At 40.8% G+C, this 18,570-nt stretch overlaps 1 protein-coding gene across 3 annotated transcripts in view; it reads right to left on the reverse strand.

The window, feature by feature from the left end:
* The window catches only part of GLRA2 (glycine receptor alpha 2), a 186,357-nt gene that overhangs the window by 106,884 nt on the left and 60,903 nt on the right, over positions 1–18,570 (reverse strand). For all 3 annotated transcript variants that reach the window (XM_060087615.1, XM_060087616.1, XM_060087617.1), the window contains exons 5-7: positions 9,448–9,530; positions 6,622–6,759; positions 4,791–5,005 (exon numbers count right to left, since the gene is read on the reverse strand). In XM_060087615.1, coding sequence (XP_059943598.1) covers positions 4,791–5,005; positions 6,622–6,759; positions 9,448–9,530 — 436 coding nt within the window. The remainder of the gene's footprint in view (positions 1–4,790; positions 5,006–6,621; positions 6,760–9,447; positions 9,531–18,570) is intronic.

Genomic DNA, 18,570 nt, shown 5'->3' on the forward strand with positions numbered 1-18,570 from the left:
CAACGTACAGTGAATCCCTTTTCCCCACATCCTCACCAACCAACATTTGTTATTTGTAGACTTTTTGATGATAGCCATTCTGACAGGTGTGAGGTGATTTTGGTTTTGATTTGCGTTTCCCTGATGATTAGTGATGTTGAGAAACTTTTCATGTGCCTGGTGGCCATCTGCATTTCCTCTTTAGAAAAATGTCTATTTAGGTCTTTACCCTACTTTTTGTTTCGGTTGTTTGCTTTTTGATATTGAGTTGTATGAGCTATTTATTTATTTTGGATATTAACCCTTTGTCGATCATATCACTTGCAAATATTTTCTCCTATTTGGTAAGTTGTCTTTTCGTTTTGTTGATGGTTTCTTTTGCTGTGCAAAAGCTTTTAAGTTTAATTAGGTTCCATTTGTATATTTTTGCTTTTATTTCTTTTGCCTTAGGAGACAGATCCAAAAAAACATTGGTACCCTTTGTCAAAGCGTGTTCTGCCTGTGTTCTCTTCTAGGAGTTTTATGGCTTCAGATCTTACATTTAGGACTTTAATCCATTTCGAGTTTATTTTTATATATGATGTGATGAAATGTTCTAATCTCATTCTTTTACATGTAGCTGTCCAGTTTTCCCACCACCACTTATAGAAGAGACTGTCTTTTCTCCACTGTATATTCTTGCCTACTTTGTATAATTGACCATCGGTGTATGGGTTTATTTATGGGCCCTCTAATCTGTTCCATTGATATATGTGTCTGTTTCTGTGCCAGTGCCATGCTGTTTTGGTTACTGTAGCTTTGTTGTATTATCTGAAGTCAAGGAGGGTGATTTCACGGCTTTGTTTTTATTCACAAGATTGCTTTGGCAATTTGGTGTCTTTTGTGATTCCATATAAATTTTAGGATTATTAGTTCTAGATCTGTGAAAACTATCATGGGTATTTTGATAGGGATTGTATTAAATCTGTAGATTGCTTTGGGTAGTACTGCCGTTTTAGCAATATTAATTCTTCCAATCCAAGAGCATGGCATATCTTTCCATTTCTTTGTATCATCCTCAGTTTCCTTCATCAATGTTTTATAGTTTTCATAGTATAGGTCTTTTACCTCCTTTGTTAAGTTTTATTTCTAGGTATTTTATTCTTTTTGATGTGATTTAAACAGGATTTTTTTCTTTCTCTTTCTGATAGTTCATTATTAGTATATAGAAAAGCAACAGATTTCTCTATATTAACCTTGTATTCTACAACTTTTCTGAATTCATTTATTAGTTCTAGTAGTTTTTTGGTGGAGACCTTAGGATTTTCTCTATAAAGTGCCATGTTATCTGCAAATAGTGACAGTTTTACTTCTTCTATTCCAAGTTGGATGCTTGTTCTTTCTTTCTCTCTTCCTTCCTTCCTTCCTTCCTTCCTCCCTCCTTCCCTCCCTCCCTCCCTTCCTTCCTTCCTTTGTTTTTTATTTTTTGTCTGTTTGCTGTTGCTAGGACTTCCAATACTATGTTTAAAAAAGTGGTGAGAGGGACTTCACTGGTGGTGCAGTGCTTAAAAATCCACCTGCCAATGCAGGAGACACAGCTTCCAGCCCTGGTCTGGGAAGATCCCACATGCCGCGGACCAACTAAGCCCGTGCGCCACAACTACTGAGCCTGTGCTCTAGAGACTGTGAGCCACAACTACTGAGCCCACATGCCTCAACTACTGAAGCCCACGTGCCTAGTGGTTTTCTCTTGTTGTTTCAGCTGAGAGTAGCTCCTCTGCCTTATTATTTTGCTTAACTTTCTTTGCCTCTATGAATTTAAATGAAACAGTTACCTATTCCAGTCTGGAAGGGGTGTTCATATTCTAGACTGTATGTGCCTAACGCCTTTGGTGGGAGAGCAGATTTGATGTGGACATAAGCCAGGTCTTTCCTCAGGATGTGCTGGTAGCTATCACCTTGGTAGGACATGAAGCTGAAGATGGAGGGGCTAGAGATGTAGCCGGGTGTGGGGTGGGACTTCCCTTCTGCTCAGTGGCCATCACTGCCCTCCAAGTTGCTGGAGTAGAAGCCCTGAGGCTTGGGCTTGATCTGGCTCTGTTCCCTTTAAGTGTCTGCTTTCCCCTTTCCTAGCACTGGGACCTTTGCCCCAGAGCTGGGGATTGCTGAGGCAAGGGAGGCCCATGTGGAGTCTCGGCTCATTTTTGCCGCAGACAGATGTCTGAGCTGTCTCCGATGTGCTGCCAGTACAGGTGCCAGCAGTTATTTCCCTCGATCTGCTCAGATGCAGCCTCGGGTCCAAGTCCCCTTAGTCCCTCACTGCTAATCACTTCCCCCAGTCTCTGCCACCCCTGCGCTTTTGTGGAGCTGCACTGCAGGGCAGGCGGGGCTGGTGTGGACTCTCTTTGTGTATTGGAGTAAGCTGTGGGGGAGTGGCCATCATCAGAGTTCTGGGCTGCTTCTGATACGACGTTTGAGTAAGCGCCAACACTGGCTACTGCCGCCTCACCCAGGCTCTGCCCTGGGACTGGTCATCTCTGCATCCCACGACCAAGTTTTTTCCCTGGTTGTGGCAGCCCTAGATTCCATACCACACTGCGACGTGGCGTAAGCTTTGTTGGAGCATGCACTGAGGCAGTTGTGGGAAACTTGGCAACCACTGGCACAGTCCTCTCACCACCCTCTCTGCCCTGCCCCAGGGGCAAGCCAGTGCACAAGCACTCGTGCACATGCATGTTCCTCAGGAGCGGAGTCCAGGCTTCCCCCAGCCCTCCTATTAGTCCCAGTGGTCCTGCAAGCAGCCAAGGGGGCTTGTCTTCTCTGTGTAGGATGCCAGGACTGGGGCTTCCAATTGTGGTTCTCACTGCGCACTCCCCAAGACGGGCGTCTGTTCGTGTGTTCTCCCTTTTCCTCTGAGTCCCCTCCCAGGGGCATAGGTCCTGACCTGATTGCTTTTCTTCCCTTCCTACCCAATTCCATATGTATCTTTCTTACAGCCTTGGTTGTACAGGAGTCTTTCTGCCAGTTTCCAGTTAGATTTCAATGAGAATTGTTCCACATGTAGATGTATTTTTGATGTGTTCATGGGGGGAGGTGACTTCCATGTCTTCCTATTCTACCGTCTTGATTGATCTCGTTTTTAACAATAGTTTTGACCATGTAAAATCACAATGGCTAATAAGAATGAATAACAAATTTGTAAAAAACCTCAAGCTCTCATTTTGAAAATAAATGACTGTTCTTTTGGCAGCAATGACTAGTTGGAGGCTAAATGTCTTATGTTTTCACATTATCTGCTTGCAGTGTGCCACCAGTACTTTAGCTGTCTAGTAAAATGTAAAATATATTTGTGTGTCCTAGTGTTCAATGCCATGGCATTACAGTGATAGCAGTAGCTAATAAATAACGGCATATAATCAAATGAACCTGTTTGGAAGGAGGTACAGAGGGGATTAGAATTTGTGTTAGGCAATATTGATTTGTGATTGTGTAGCTGAAAAAAAAAAGCTGTTACCATTTTTGACATCTGTATTCCAACAGAAATATGACACAGGTATTTCGTACTATTTGTTATTCTAGAAAGTAAAAAAGTATCAGAGACAGATCTATTTCTTTCTCTATTAGCATACAAAATCTAATATTTATCTTTGGATGCATGGAACTTGAAAAATTTGTATAACTATTTTCCCACTATTCAACCTGACTCCATTATAGCCACAGGCCTCTTCCGTACGTCATCTTATCTTCCAACATAGGAGATAATGTGGAGCATTATATAACATTTCTCATCATGTCAGTTGCAGCACAACTGAACATAAGCCCAAGCCAGCCAAGATAGGGGATTACATCTCAGTTATTTTCTGGAACTGAGTTTTGGACGGACTGCTAAACCAGTATGAGACAGTGTATACTGAATACTAAATTGAATTCAGATTCCTGGAAAATTGAGGCTAATGGCTCAATGTACTCAGTGAAAGGGGGAAATACACATAGGCACATTTTGGGGTGCTGGGGCATTTCACAAGCAGAACATTTATCATTACTTGCTTAAGCAATATTTACAAATGCAGAGGGCTGCTCTTACATAAAAATAGATTATGTAGCCATTATGATTTCTTATTCAGGGTGCTACAAAATGTCTTTCTGTCCCCAGGATCCACTCCACACTTCTCTATCAACCTGCCACAGTAGCCAGAATTTTCACCATCTTCAGTGAGTCCACTGTTCTTCTCTAGGTAACTGTGTCACTCAAAATAGTAGTGTTATTAGCCACGAAGGTAAATTAAGGCATAGCAAACATCCATGTGTCTCATTGGATGCACCCTCATACTGCACCTTTATTTCTTATGTATACTCATCGCATATAGCTTTTCTGTGTAAATTTGCAGGAGCTTAAGTCAATCTTTTATTACTGTAAATGACTTCACTGAGCATGTGAACCACAATAGCCTCCCCAGTAACTACTTGACAATACAACATAAGCTGCATCGATCTTACTCCAGTTCCTGCAAGCTTCATGCCTCATAAACAACACGAGGTCAAAAGTACTCAAGGGCTTCTTAGAATTCCTGAGACATGTTTCTGCCTCCACTCATTCCTCTTCTCTCTCAACCCTGAATCTCCTTTCCCCTAATTGATCTGATTATGAAGATCCCCCATGTCCTCAGAGCTCGTAACTCTCAAACTCAGCTCTCCATTCTCTTCTTACTGCATTTGCATTTCCAACAGTGCCGCAGGGTAGCGAACATTTCTGTCTTCACAGAATTCTCCAGCCCGTAAGACCTTTGACAAACCTCTCAGGTCACTTGTTGTCAAGTGAGGAGATTTCTTACCTTTGGCAGAGATGCCCTGGAGCCTGAACTCTGGGTGGTCATCGTTAAGACTGTCGTGATGCCCAGTGCAACTCTGGCAGGGGCTGCATCCATGTTTATCCAAAAAGAGACCCAGGACAAAATGACTATCAACAGACTGGGGATGTACATCTGGATCAAGTAATATCCCATCTGGCGTTCCAGGTGAAACTTAACCTCGATGCAGGTAAACTTGCCTGGAAACAGGAAGTGATGATTTAAAATCCAATTTGAATTTATCCTTCCCATTCCAGCCTCCCACTTTATTTATATTAAAAAGGAGCGTTAAAGATGGATTTGAAAGATTGCACAAAACGCTGGCACTACACACCCAATTCAACTCTTTTCCAACTCAACCCGTAATGGAAATGACAGTGTGAGAACGAGTGATCTAAAGAGTCACTGGACCAAAACCATGTGGCATATTTAATTTTCAAATCTGTGCTTGTTGCAGCCTGATTATTTAGACAGAGCTTCAGAATTTTCTAGACTATCCATTGGAAAGAAAATATTCATGTTTTGTGGGGCTTATAGTATGTCATATATAGGATATAATATATAACCTACAGCATATATGCATAGCATATACTACACAGCATATAATATATAACATATAGTATGAAATAGTTGAAACCATTCCTTCCTAAGTAGTAAAGTTCACATGGGGCTCCTAAAGGATTTGGATAATTGTGTATCTATCTTTGTGTTACCAATAGCAAAAGAAAAATATACATTTGTGGAAACCATGAGTATAATCTAGTCACTAAAAATTTCATAACCTCCTGGGTGATTGCTTGAGGACATTTAGAATATTCCTAGAATCTGTTTACAGTGTTGCATTGCCTATAAAATAGAGTGCATATAAAGATATTAAAACTTGTAACATACTATTAAGAGACAGATGTTACTGCCCCTTACCACTTTCCTTCCTCTTTAATTGGCTTGGAGTTAGAAACCCAGAAGGTAATTTGGCTTCGCTCACACGAATTATGAGGTGGGGTTGGGTTCTTCTTGGCCAGGAAGAACAGCTTAGAGTCAGGTTTTAGTTATTTCATAGGAAGCATTGTTGACTTCTGGAAACAAGTGTTCATGGACCAGAGCAGTCACTGAGCAAACCATCATGTCTCGACTGCCTCTCCTTGATCAGCTGTGTGGCATCAAAGATGAGGACGTTCATAGGAAAAGCTATCAACTTTCCTCGGCGGGCGTAATCTTCCAGGGAACGACAGGTGCCCGCTTGTTGCCACTACCTCACATTCTCCCCCTGCCCCATGTGTCTGTCAGCGCCACAGACAATGCGTGACTTTAGAGCCAGCTGACTCCCTGCAAGCTGATTTTCGTGCACGCTGTCTATAGGACTGGGGAGTACAACAGCTGTATTTCTGGGCTTGCAAAGACCTATGTTATTATTTCTGTCTTCCACTAAGGCAGACAGTGCAAATTGACCCGAGGAGCTAACGTCAAGAATGGATACTGGGAATGGGCCAGAATTCATACGCTTCCGGCACCATTTACAAGGTCTCATACACTTTTCCTCAGACTCATGTGATAGTAGATGGTCAGCAAGAGAACAGCAAAAGATCCCCAAATCTCTTTCCTTCTCTCTCTCTTTTGGAAAAATTATCTGTTGGGCTCCCTGACCTGTTCGAAAGGATATAGGCATCTTATGTGTTGCGGGGATTTTGAGCCAAGCCCAGGACGGTGCCTTATAGCTCCACTTTCTTCGTAAATATGCAGCAATTAAGGTGATGGGATATGTACTCCAAGCGGCAGATGGAGCCCCCTTGGGTTTAGCTTCTCAGAGGAAACTTACCAGTGTTGTAGTGCTTTGTGCAGTAGCCGAGCTCCTTCTCTTCTTTCAAAATGAACTGAGGCAGGGTCAATCCTTCAGCAACTTGAACTGGACCATCACTTAACCACTCAAATATCAGGTCATTCATCGTGTACCCAACTGGAGTAAACAAATCACAGTAAAAAATTGAATGCGTCTTTCCAAGAAAGCTTGAAAGTCTAGCCATGTAAAGAAACAAACAAGGAAATCATCTAAAGCGACATGCTCAATCAATTCAAGAGCATTTTTTAATAAAAGAGCTGCAATCATCATGACAACTACATGTCACTGGAGCCAAAGAAATGGAAGACAGCAAGCTGTTTCTGAATGATTTTTTTTTCTGTGTAATGGGAGAACGGAATTTATAAAGTCCATGTTTCTTCTGCCCACTCTATCCACTAAATGTTTCTGAAGAACAAACAAGTAAACAAACAAAAATCCTTTGAAGACTGTCTTTACTTTAAAGAGCTGTGTCTGTGGATATCCATTAAGACAATGCAGTTCATGGCATCAGTCTTAGTATTTCAAATGAAAAGCATTCCTTTTTTAAAAAAAAAAAAGAGGATGGATTTATAAATATTAATTTAAAATATTTCCATTGCAAACTTGGCCCCTCTCCTAGGGTCTATTAGCTTTGTTTTGAGAAAGTTTATGTTCGAGTCCTTATGGTCAATCCTCAGTTGCTTTAGCAAGCGGGGAAGGCTATAGGCAGGTAACCTAAGAGGAAGCTGTGGGATATGCAAATCAAGCATATTCATTTGTGCTAGTGTCTTGCTAAAGGGGCCCACACATCACAATGGTTAATATGAAGTAAAACAGATTCTCTGTTATATAAAAATCATATTGTTATGTGACTTTTGAACCATCGAGAGTAAGATTGTTATCAGTTTAGTAACCAAAGTTAGCACTTAGTCTCCAAGCTCCTGCTAACTAGGTCATTATGTCAAGGGCTTCTGGGTTTTTTACACCCCGGAAATGAAGGCTACTCTTTTTTCAGGCATCAGTTCTCTCCCTTCTTTCTTTATTTGTGATATTTGAACTCTAAAAGGAGATTGAGGAGGGCAAGGGTTATTATGTGAGATTTTGGCTGGCCAGTAACCTCAGCAAGTTTATTAAGTTTATAGATTCTTATTCTTGTTTACTGCAAGGTGGTGACTCACCAAAGCTACCCAGAAATCAATGGCAAAGTTAATTGGAATCTACTTTCCTCTTTCTTTGGGCCACCTTTTCCATTCAAAGCCAGAAAATAAAAACAAGCAAGGAATCACAAAGGGGACTTCGTATAAGCATTGATGGTCCACAAAGAGAATGGCCAACCCTATCTCTTCCACATCAGTGCTGCATGAGCCCTTCTGGGGTATCTCCACCAAATACTAGAAGCTTGCCAAACACCCCCTATTCTTATCTGGTCAGCTTCTTGCTGACCACTACAATAATAGTCCTTGTCAGCCACCCGGAAACCCCAGCTGGGGGCAAACACAAGAGGTAAAGATGTGGGGAAGAAGGACGTAATATGAGGGTAGAAAAGCAAAGAGCAGTTCCCACCCTTCACAGTCAAAGTCAGTGGTAAACACATCACTGCTTCTTTGATTTCATTACTTCTAGGTCCTGCAAGGGCCAAGCATATTTACTAATTGGAGTTTTTAAGCCTTGGAGGAGCCTCAGATGACAGCTATGGTTGCTGTTTTATAGAGAAACTAAGTGTTGGGTTGAGTCAGGGGAGAGTTGGGAGCAGTAGAGAAGTCACAAAGAAGGAATCATTATGTAGGAAAACGTTTTTCTTAACTGTCTTCTCAAGAGAAGGGGCGATAGGGAAAAGATGAATACATAAAGCCTACTGTAAACCAGAAATTCTCATTTTATTCCTGACAACTTCCTCAAACAAAGATGTTTCATTATTTTGTTTATTTCTGTAGGAAGTTTCAAGGGAAATCTACAGTGATTTTAAATGATCAGAAGGAAACCCTGTCACCGCCTCTTTTTTAATAATAGTTGATATGTCTTTTTACATTTGTTATTTTTCTAAACCAAGAAGTTAAAAGTATTTTCTTGCCCCTGCCTCATTAAATCTCCTAACATCCCTGTAGGTCAGTAGCACTTATTATTCTCTGCATTTTACAAACAGAGAAACTGACAGAGCAAGCCAGAAAAAAATTTCATGTCTCCTGTCTAAAAATCCCATTACCTTGGAGGCATCAGCAACTTACGGCACATGTCAAAGATTTCAGTGGCGTCAGGGCCATGGCATAAAGGGGACAAAGTAGTAGCATTTTTCTATTCCCTTCACCAGGCCTTTGGATATCCATTGCTCATCTAAGGGAGATGCCTTTATTCCTTACCATCTCATGCCCCTCATTTTTGCATCCTCCTCTGGCTAAGGCCCCTGCGTCTTGTCCTCAAATCAATTATCCCTTCCTGCCAAAATTCCTTTGGGGTGAAGGTCTATACAAGCATAAGATAGAAGGAGATACAATTTTCTGACTAGAATGCGATTCATTATACAGGTTAAATGACTAATAATCTTAATTTTCCCAGGAGACATTTTCATTTCAAAGAAAAGCTTACTAAATCAGGCTCATTTTTTGAGGAAGGGCAAGTTATTTGGCATTTTACCTTGAAAAATGGTCTTCTCTCTATTGGATATAAGACATGCACACACACTTTTGCTTGTCCTTCCCTTAAGGACCTCGGGAGTTGTTAAGTAGGTAGAGGATGAGTCTTACGGGGTTTTTCTCCTTAATGACACATTGAAAGAACCAGGTCATTGTTTAAAACAAGCAGGTGGTCATTTCAGTAGTAGTGACTTACAACTCTCCAGCTGCATTGTACACGTCTGGACATCCATTGGAAAATTCTTCAAGTCCATGGGACAGGATAAGGTCAAGGTGAGCCTTAGCAGAGAAAAAAAAGTTTTAAAGACAAGTTTTTAATTTTTGAGGTCTGGTTCTTGAGAAGCAAACCAAAAACACATTTGGCATTAAGCAGAGTGACACTGATTCAAGTAATGGAGTCTCAGCTCTCACTCAGGACAATGCTTTCTAATTTTCAAATGAAGAGTAGTCAGTGGTAAATTTTTAAAATACTATAGAATTTTGCTGTAACCCCTCAATCTCCATTTCCCATCTTCCAGCCTCTGAGTCTCATCTCCCCAGTGGCACTGGTCTCAAGTTTATTCTAGAATCAAGAAGAGCACTGAGAAATAGTGTAACAAGAACCGTGGGCTCTTCTTACACACACTGATGTCCAAAAGATGTAAAGTTTATACTGCTGTAGAATTGGACAGGTGGGCTTTGCTTCAAGGACAATAAATGATGTGATAAGCATAATTGGTTATGATAAGTATTCGTTCTCCTTCCATCAGGTGGGCAAAAACTTCAATATCTTTTCATTTGCTAACTACGTGGATAGGTCAGTTGTACATTGTAGCATTCATTCTAGAATTTTGACCAATCTGGAGCGGGTAATCCTTGATCTAAAAAAAAACCAAAACAAAACCATTTGAGGATGGTGGCTTGTATAAATACAAAGTCTTCTCCTCTCTGCACCCTGGGGGGACTACTATGCTCCCCATTTCCTTAACTTTCCAAGCTCCAGCCAGATCTGATCAAGTCTTTTATCAGGATATTGATTAAGCCACCACCTCTTTTCTACTATTTCCTTTTTTAGTCCTCAAGGAAATGGTACACACCTCTTGCTCTTCAGTTTTTCTATACCTCAGAGATTCAAGGGAGGAAATTAAGTTGAGAATCAGCAGACCTGTGTTCCCTTTCAAGTACTGCCTCCAACTGTCTCTGTCCCCAAAGCAAGATCTTAAACTCAATAAACACGCATCCTCACCAAATGATGGGGTAGGATCAAATGATGCTTATTGCCATTTAGCTCTAATACTAGAATCCATGTTATTCTGAAGTTCACTGCTCCAAGTTCTGTTCATTTTCTCTCAAACATCTTTTCTATCCATAGACCCTTCTGACTCTTACACCATTACCTAAACTCTCCCTTTCTGTCATGCTCTCCCCTCCTGGTTCCCTTCTCTTTCCTTTCTCAGTTTCATGTTATACCTTCTATACAAGCCAAGACAAAATTAAAAAAAGAGTGGCCCAGTTATTTTAAAGAAAGAAAAGGTTTGGGATTTGAAGTGAGGTTAGACAAAGAATCCACGCTGACAATCTTCAAAATCATCAAAATACAACAGTGACTGGGAAAAGCAAGATACAAAACAGTGCAGTATAATCTCAATTATGTAAATATGTTTTCAATATTGGAAGTAAACACAACACTATATTAAGAGTAGATATTTCTGGTTGGTGGGATGATTCATATTTTTTTTTCTTCTTTTTTTTTTTTTTTTTTTTGTGGTACACGGGTCTCTCACTGCTGTGGCCTCTCCCGCTGCGGAGCACAGGCTCTGGACGCGCAGGCTCAGCGGCCATGGCTCACGGGCCCAGCCGCTCCGCGGCACGCGGGACCCTCCCGGACAGGGGCACGAACCCGCGTCCCCTGCATCGGCAGGCGGACTCCCAACCACTGCGCCACCAGGGAAGCCCCATATTTTTTTTAACTCTGTTCATTCTGCATTATCTATATTGACAAGTGTAGGCTATTCTACATAAAGACATGTAGGCTGTCTTTATGTAATTAAACATGCCTTTCTTTAAAGAATATCTGAAGGGTAAAATTATGTTTTATTCAATATTGTTTTGCTATATTATAATTATATTATTATTATTAAAATTTTGCCATAAACATACAGTATTTCACCTTCATTGCTAAATAAATTACCTACCTTCTCTGAGCTATTCTGAGAACACAAATACCATGTTTCTAAAGGAAAAACAATAGTTTTGGGTTCTAAACATCTGAGTTAAAATAACATTTTAGACAGGAAAAATAATTTTTGTCAGTTGTGGAGTTCATTTAGAGATAGCAGTATAAATATAGTTAAAGATATTTAAATTTCTTCACAGCATAAAGACTTTTTTTTGAGGTTTTATTTTATTGAGATCAATGCCATGAACTCTTTAAAGTAAGGGAAGAGTAAAAGAATCAAAATGAAAATCTCTAGTAATCAAAAAATTTTAAAAATTTGACACTTTATTAAGGGAGGGGAATCTCAAGGTTCTGTGGGTTTAAAACTGTTACTAACACAGTAAGAATCTATTTATTCTTTTCTATTTTTTTAAAGAGGAAATATTTACATCAAACAAAAATATGTCCATCATATAAAAATAATCAGAGGGCATGTGTGTAGTTTAAGTGAATCAAAACTAGAAAACCTGGAAATTTCATTATGATTTTGAAAAGTTTACTTTTGAGAAATTAGAAAATAATAATAGCAAAAATGAATGCAGCTTAAAAACGTGCAACAGGAAATTCAGTTCTATTTTGTTTGCTATTGGAAACAACCCAATTTTAGTATTCTTAATCATAGATTTGCTGAATACAATTCTTCTGTGAAGTGAACTTTTCACATTTATTTAGGGGGAAGAGGCTTCAGACATGATATTTCTGCCTTTGTGGCAGACCTAACAATCCTATAGGGACCCAAAATTCTTGGGGTCAAAACTATTAACAGCCGTGGAAAACCCCCCTGAGAGAAATTCCCAATGAGCATGAAACTCTCTCTGAATTTTGTCTCAGCTGAGAACTCAGTGGGTATTTCCCTTCTTCCTTATTTATTTTTCTAATTTCCTTTCGAGGTAGGTTTTGTATGGGAACTCAATGGGTGCCAATAACAAGGAGTCAAGTTAACAGCTCCCCACTTTGCTAAATCACGTCATCCGCTGAGCAAATGGGAAGCGATTGGAAAGATCTAATCAGTTCTTTCATGGCCAGCAGAGCCCATACTTTATGATGTCTAGTGTACCACACATCTGCAGGCCTAAAACTCAGACTTGCCTTTTACTTATTTTTTTCCTTTTCATTGAAGTATATATTATACACAGTAAAAATACACAAATCTTAAGTTACAGTGTGATACCTTTTTGCATCTATATGCACCTGTTTAACAAACACCCAGACCAGATTTAGAATATTCCCATCACCCCAGAACATTCCCATGTGCTCTCTTCTCAGTCAAGAACCTTCAAAAGTAACCACCACTGCTTTTTTTAAAAGCTATTTTTTAACTTAAAAACATGAGTTTTGGGGAAAGAACGAGACGATATTATTTTGTACAGAGATGCAGAAATTGCACCAAATAAGACTGACACATACAACATATACTAAAATGTGAACTATTTTTATCCCCTTTACTCTGGCTCTCCATCTTTTTTGGGGGGGGTCTCACAGAATTAAGTATTTTTATTGAAAGTCAGATTTTTTTGCTAGCAGACACTGCCTACAGCATGTCAGATTTGCTCTCGTCTTCCTCACCATCTAAAATATTAAGGCCATTGCGTGTGAAGTCAGTGAGCTGAGGCCACCCATTTTCCATTTGACTTTTCTTAAAGAACTCATTTCCTGAAGCATTGTCGCGTATCCCCCACTGTCACTGTGGTGACATGCATGCATTCAGGGCGCCCCTGCTCCTGTTTGCCCAAGGGAAGGAATAAAGTTCCCTTATAGAGGCCCTACTTCTTTATAGAGAGTAAGAAGGCTGAGTGAACATTTTGATTTTAAAGGGAAAAGAATAAGACAAAGCACAGGAAGTCAGCTTCCCCCCAAAATCTCCCTCCCCTTCCTTACTACTCTCCTATTCAGTTCACCTTGCCATCAAACCAGCTCTTGGGTTTATACCTTACTTAGAGTTTAAAAGACTGATAGATGCAGACATTGTAAACTGAGTTAATGTTATAGTTTTTTAAATCAAATATACTTTTTAATTTACTTATTTCTCTCCTACGCAAGGTTCTTCCCTTATGCAAGAAGCACAAAGGCTACAACTCTCTCTTTTTCACCATCTAAAATAATGCCTTGAACAGATTAGGTATTCAATAAATATTTGTTGAGCAAATGAATGAATCTTCATCCTCAAGCTCTGTGGGAGAACTTAAGGCTTTTATTCAGCAGAAATGGGAAAGGACAGAGGATTTAGAAGAAGGGTCATCTGAGCCCACGGGATGTTGCCAAATTCCCAGACTGGCAAAAGAAGCCAGAAAGTTGGCCTGGCCCTTTCTGTAAGTTGCTAGCATTTTAGTGGGAACTAGAAATAAGGCAAATCAAGCTGAAAGAAAGCCCGGAGCCCTGTCCACCTGTCCTTGAGCCTTGCTCAGGTAGCTGGGTCCACGGCCAGGACTGTTCTCCTATTGCTAGAAGCATGCGAACTAATCACTTAACTTTATAACGTCATGGAGGACAGGAGGTTCCTTGACTCACAAAGCAACTACTCGTTCATAAGGCACTCAGTATTAGAAGTGGAAGTCCATTCCCAGCAAAAGATTCTTGAGGGAAAAAAAGCCACTTGAAGACAAAATGAATTTTCAGGTGGAGTTACAAATTGTCATTAGGGATTTTCCTGCTTAAGGCAAAGATTGCCAACATCCTCTTTTGAGAGAGTGAATTCTGATGGTTTTAGTAGTCTGTCTTGTTTGGAAAGGAAGGGTAAGGGGATGCTTCAGTGTTTCAGGAAAAACAAGAGTCTCAGGTATATTGCTGCTGTTCCTCTGTCAGAGACCATGCTTAGCACACTCTGTGTAGCACACTGCAAACCCTAGCAGTTCACAGAAATATCAGAGGGGATAGAACCTATGGCGTTCTTTTAGGATTAAAATACTTAATAAGGAAAGATAAAAATTCAAGTGATGTCAATAGTATTGATAATCATTCTCTGAGCACCTGCTATAGGTCAGGTGCTCTCATTATTTTGCAGTCATGGAGTGCCATCTCACGAGGCACACAGCATTCTCTGTCTTTGAGATAAGCACATCGGAGCTCAGAGAGGTTAAGCTGTTTTCCCAAAGTCACAAAACCAGTAAGCAACCAAAGTTAGATTTGAACCCAACTTTAATTGATGTCAAAGTTTATTTATTATTTTCCACTCTATCACGTTTCCTCCTTAGAAAAAGAATCTGTTATCACCCTCTTTTGTCTGTGAAGCTAGCAGAATAGGTTGTAGACCTTTCATTTTTTCTGCAGGCATCCAGGCTTCCCATGACTTTTCTGCAGGCATCCAGGCTTCCCATGACTTTTCCTTTTTTTTTTTTTTTTTTTTTTTTCTTTTTGCGGTATGCGGGCCTCTCACTGTCGTGGCCTCCCCCGTTGCGGAGCACAGGCTCCAGATGCGCAGGCCCAGTGGCCATGGCTCACGGGCCCAGCCGCTCCGCGGCATATGGGATCCTCCCAGACCGGGGCACGAACCCGTATCCCCTGCATCGGCAGGCGGACTCTCAACCACTGCGCCACCAGGGAGGCCCCGACTTTTCCTTTTAAAAACTCCAGCCTCTCCTGGCCACCTCACAGAGGAGAAGCACCCTTGACTGGGGATCCAGGTACCTGGGTGGTGGACCAGGCTTACAGAGTAAGAGCAATTTGACCTTAACTAAATCTCTGGGCCTCATTCCTCACCCACGACCCCATCCTGCTCAAAATTTCTATGATTCTAAACTGTAAGTGACAGTGACCAGCATGAAGATTTCCTCTTATAGGTGAATTTCCACTCTTGAATATGATGAAAGCCTTAAGTCCAAATAATAATGCTTCTTAAAATTGGAACTTTCTGGCAGTCTGGGTATATAGGTGAGATATTTGTTGCCCCCATAGGGCTTTGTCATCCAACATCGTAGAATGCTATCCGCTCTTTCTCCAAGAACATAAGGTCAGCCTTACTGTACAGTGTAGGTCTGTTGACCCTTTCCTCTCAGGTGTACCTGGAAATCTCTAAACCATGTGACATTCTAATGTCAGAGAGATTTGACAGGATGCATCATGTATTGAACAAGAGTGTCCTCCTAACGTACCTAGACCTTAAGTGAAATTAGCGTGAGGCAAGTTAGAAGTCAAGTTAAATGTGCATCATTTATTTATTTTTTTTTAAGATTTTTTTTGACATGGACCATTTTTTTAAATCTTTATGGAATTTGTTACAATATTGCTTCTGTTCTATGTTTTGGTTTTTTGGCCACGAGGCGTGTGGGATCTTAGCTCCCCAACCAGGGATCGAACCTGCACCCCCTACATTAGAAGGCAATGTCTTAAGCACTGGACCACCAGGAAAGTCCCAAATGTGCATCATTTATACAACTCACACATATGGGGAGAGGGAGGGAAGAGTTAGAGGAGTCATTGGATTAAAAGGCCCCACCAGGCTGGTTGTCTGATCAAGATCTCCTTTAGCACCATGGGTTTCAAATTCTGGTGGGCGTGTCATCCGAAGGGCTTGGTAGGAATGCAGGTTCGCAGGCCCTCCGGAGAAGCAGCTTAGGTAAACTGATGCTGGTCTTGTGGAGCACATTTTAAGAAGCTCTACTTCAGCATGTCCCAAGGGAGGACTTTCATTTACTGTCCCTGTGATGGACTAAAAGGAGAAAAATTTGAAAGGGAAATAGCAAGGGATTGAGAAAAGGGTCTGTGATTTTTCAGTAGCTCTAGCACTCTCTTTGGAAAATATGACTTTCTACTTGAAACCGGGTCCGGACAATGAGGCCCAAGTAGGCTTCTAAGTGATTGGACCGGGGGTAGTGAGACAAGGGGGGTTAATCACGAGCCTCAGTCCCCATGGAGCGGCATGCTGGTAAGGTCAAGGCAGTACAAACAAGGTCAGTTCATTGGCAACCAAGAATATGGTGGGTGTGGCTAGAAAATTGGGAAAGCTGCTAAGAGGGGTGGAAGGTACAGCAGAGAGGAAGCCAGACCAGATGCTTATTAACACACATGAGTGTGCAAAGGTGGACAGTGGAACTCTACTCAGGGCGCTGTCTCTGGTCTCTGACTAGAAAAATCAGCCGCCGAGAAATTTCAAAGGAAATTGGGGTGGTGGCTGCAACATTCACTGGATGAACCCCAACTAAAAATTTACAAAAGCTGGTACTGAGCAAGGAGGAGGTCAGAGCATGGAGGAAGACCAGCTCCAGGTCTTTAGTGAGGAGGGATTCGTGTTAGACGGAACTCCACCTGGGCTGTAATCTACTACATCCATTTAGCAATTTTTGGCAAGCATTTATTGAGCGTCATGCTTATCAGACGCTTGAAATAAGAGTTTCTCTCTTGAAGGAGATCATAGTTTAACATTAATAAGATATTAATATATATGTGTATATATGTGTGTGTGTACATACATATATTCTTTTAATGGAGTCTATCCCAATAGTTCTGCATTTATTATTCAACTTTTTAAAGTTGTTTTCAAATTCTCATTTAAAGAATCCTTCCAGATTATGTAAATCAGACATAGCTGAACTAAATCAAGTAAAAGGCTTTTCATTACTCCCTTGGGGCCTAGATAAGCGCTCACACTGATCGGGTAAAGCAGATAACCTACCCTTCCAGACCTAGATCCTGAGAGGGCCCTTTGGGTCTGTCAGGGAAGTATGACTTGCAATAATCATTTGATGATCCTGAATCAAAACTCAAGGTACCCGCGAAAGGATCTTCGTCCACAGAGAACAAAAGTAATTGGTCCAAGTTTGGCTAGGCATGCAAGGCATGAAATGTGGCTGTGCTTTTTTTTATATAAGTAAAGGTTGAAAATTCATGTCTGCCAAGTATAATGAGCTAATAGACATTTAGCTAAAGGCTTCCATGACTATTAAGATGCAAATCTAGGGAGAGTATAGTGTTTCAAGTACAAGTTACTCATTTCCTCCTTTGTGCCTATGAGTTGATAGATTCTCAGGTTCCCCACCGCTATCCCTGAGAGCAGACTTTGATACCGAGAGTATCAAATGGAAGGGTGAACCTAGGTGGATAACAGGGCTCAGAACTCTGTGGCTAGGACACCAGAGAGAAATCATTTTTTCAGTATTGTCTAGGGCTGAAACTAAACCCCAGGTTGGTCGTTAGCTGTGCAGATAGACTCTATCCCCTTAGTTAATTCCAAATAAATATAAAACCTGTTTTTCCGTGTTGACCTTGGGATCTTCAGGAGATGAATGGCAACGCTGCTGGTTCATCAGCTGTTCTACTCCTCTCCCCTGACTAAAATGCCAGTGGCTGACTAGGAAGGTCCATGTTTACCAAACATTATAAAGGCATCACAGAAAATACCCATATGCATTGAGCAGTACTAGCTGGGAAGGACAGAAATACAGTATCTGCTCCCATCTGTGCCTGGTCCCTTCAGAAAAAGTGCACACATATGGTGGGCCCATGTTAATTAAGTCCAAATATGGATTGGATTCAACTTGGAGAGTGACTGATAAATCTGTAGCTAAAACTTTTCCAAATGTTTTGATATTTCCGGAATGAAAATGTTTTGAAGATGGTGAATGGGCGAGGGCTAAATGGAACACCATCAGAAAGAAGAGCTCAAATTATCAAAGATTCATACAACTAATTCTGCCCACAGTTTAGTTACATTTTAAATTTCAGTCATTTCACAGCTAGTATTTATTTATGCAACCAAATATTCATGAAGATAAAATGTTATTAGCCTGCACATTAAAATAATGACAACTGACTTGTCCACAGTCACTCTGTTGCCTCAGTTCACAGCTATTTAATGGTGACACTGAGGTGAAAAAAGAGGGAATAGCACTGTATAGCAATATTTTATTTGGGATTATTTTACTTTTGGTGAAAGAGAAAAAGAACAAGTGCTTGTGAAATGCAGATATGGTTTTAAGAAAACCAAAGTAACTTTTCATCTGCTGACAGCTGAGAGCAAAATTGTGTTACTTTGCTGGTATTTTGCCGCACTAAGACCTCTGCTGTGGTAACTGGCGGAGAGTTGCTGGCCACTGTTTCTGGTGGCAAAGGTTGGAGTGAGAACGGAGTCTTGGTCAGATGGTAGGATGGTCCATTCTTGATTAGATAACACTTTGAAACCAAGCACAA

Source organism: Mesoplodon densirostris, chromosome X (assembly GCF_025265405.1).
Source record: "Mesoplodon densirostris isolate mMesDen1 chromosome X, mMesDen1 primary haplotype, whole genome shotgun sequence".
Classification (NCBI taxonomy): Eukaryota; Metazoa; Chordata; class Mammalia; order Artiodactyla; family Ziphiidae; genus Mesoplodon; species Mesoplodon densirostris.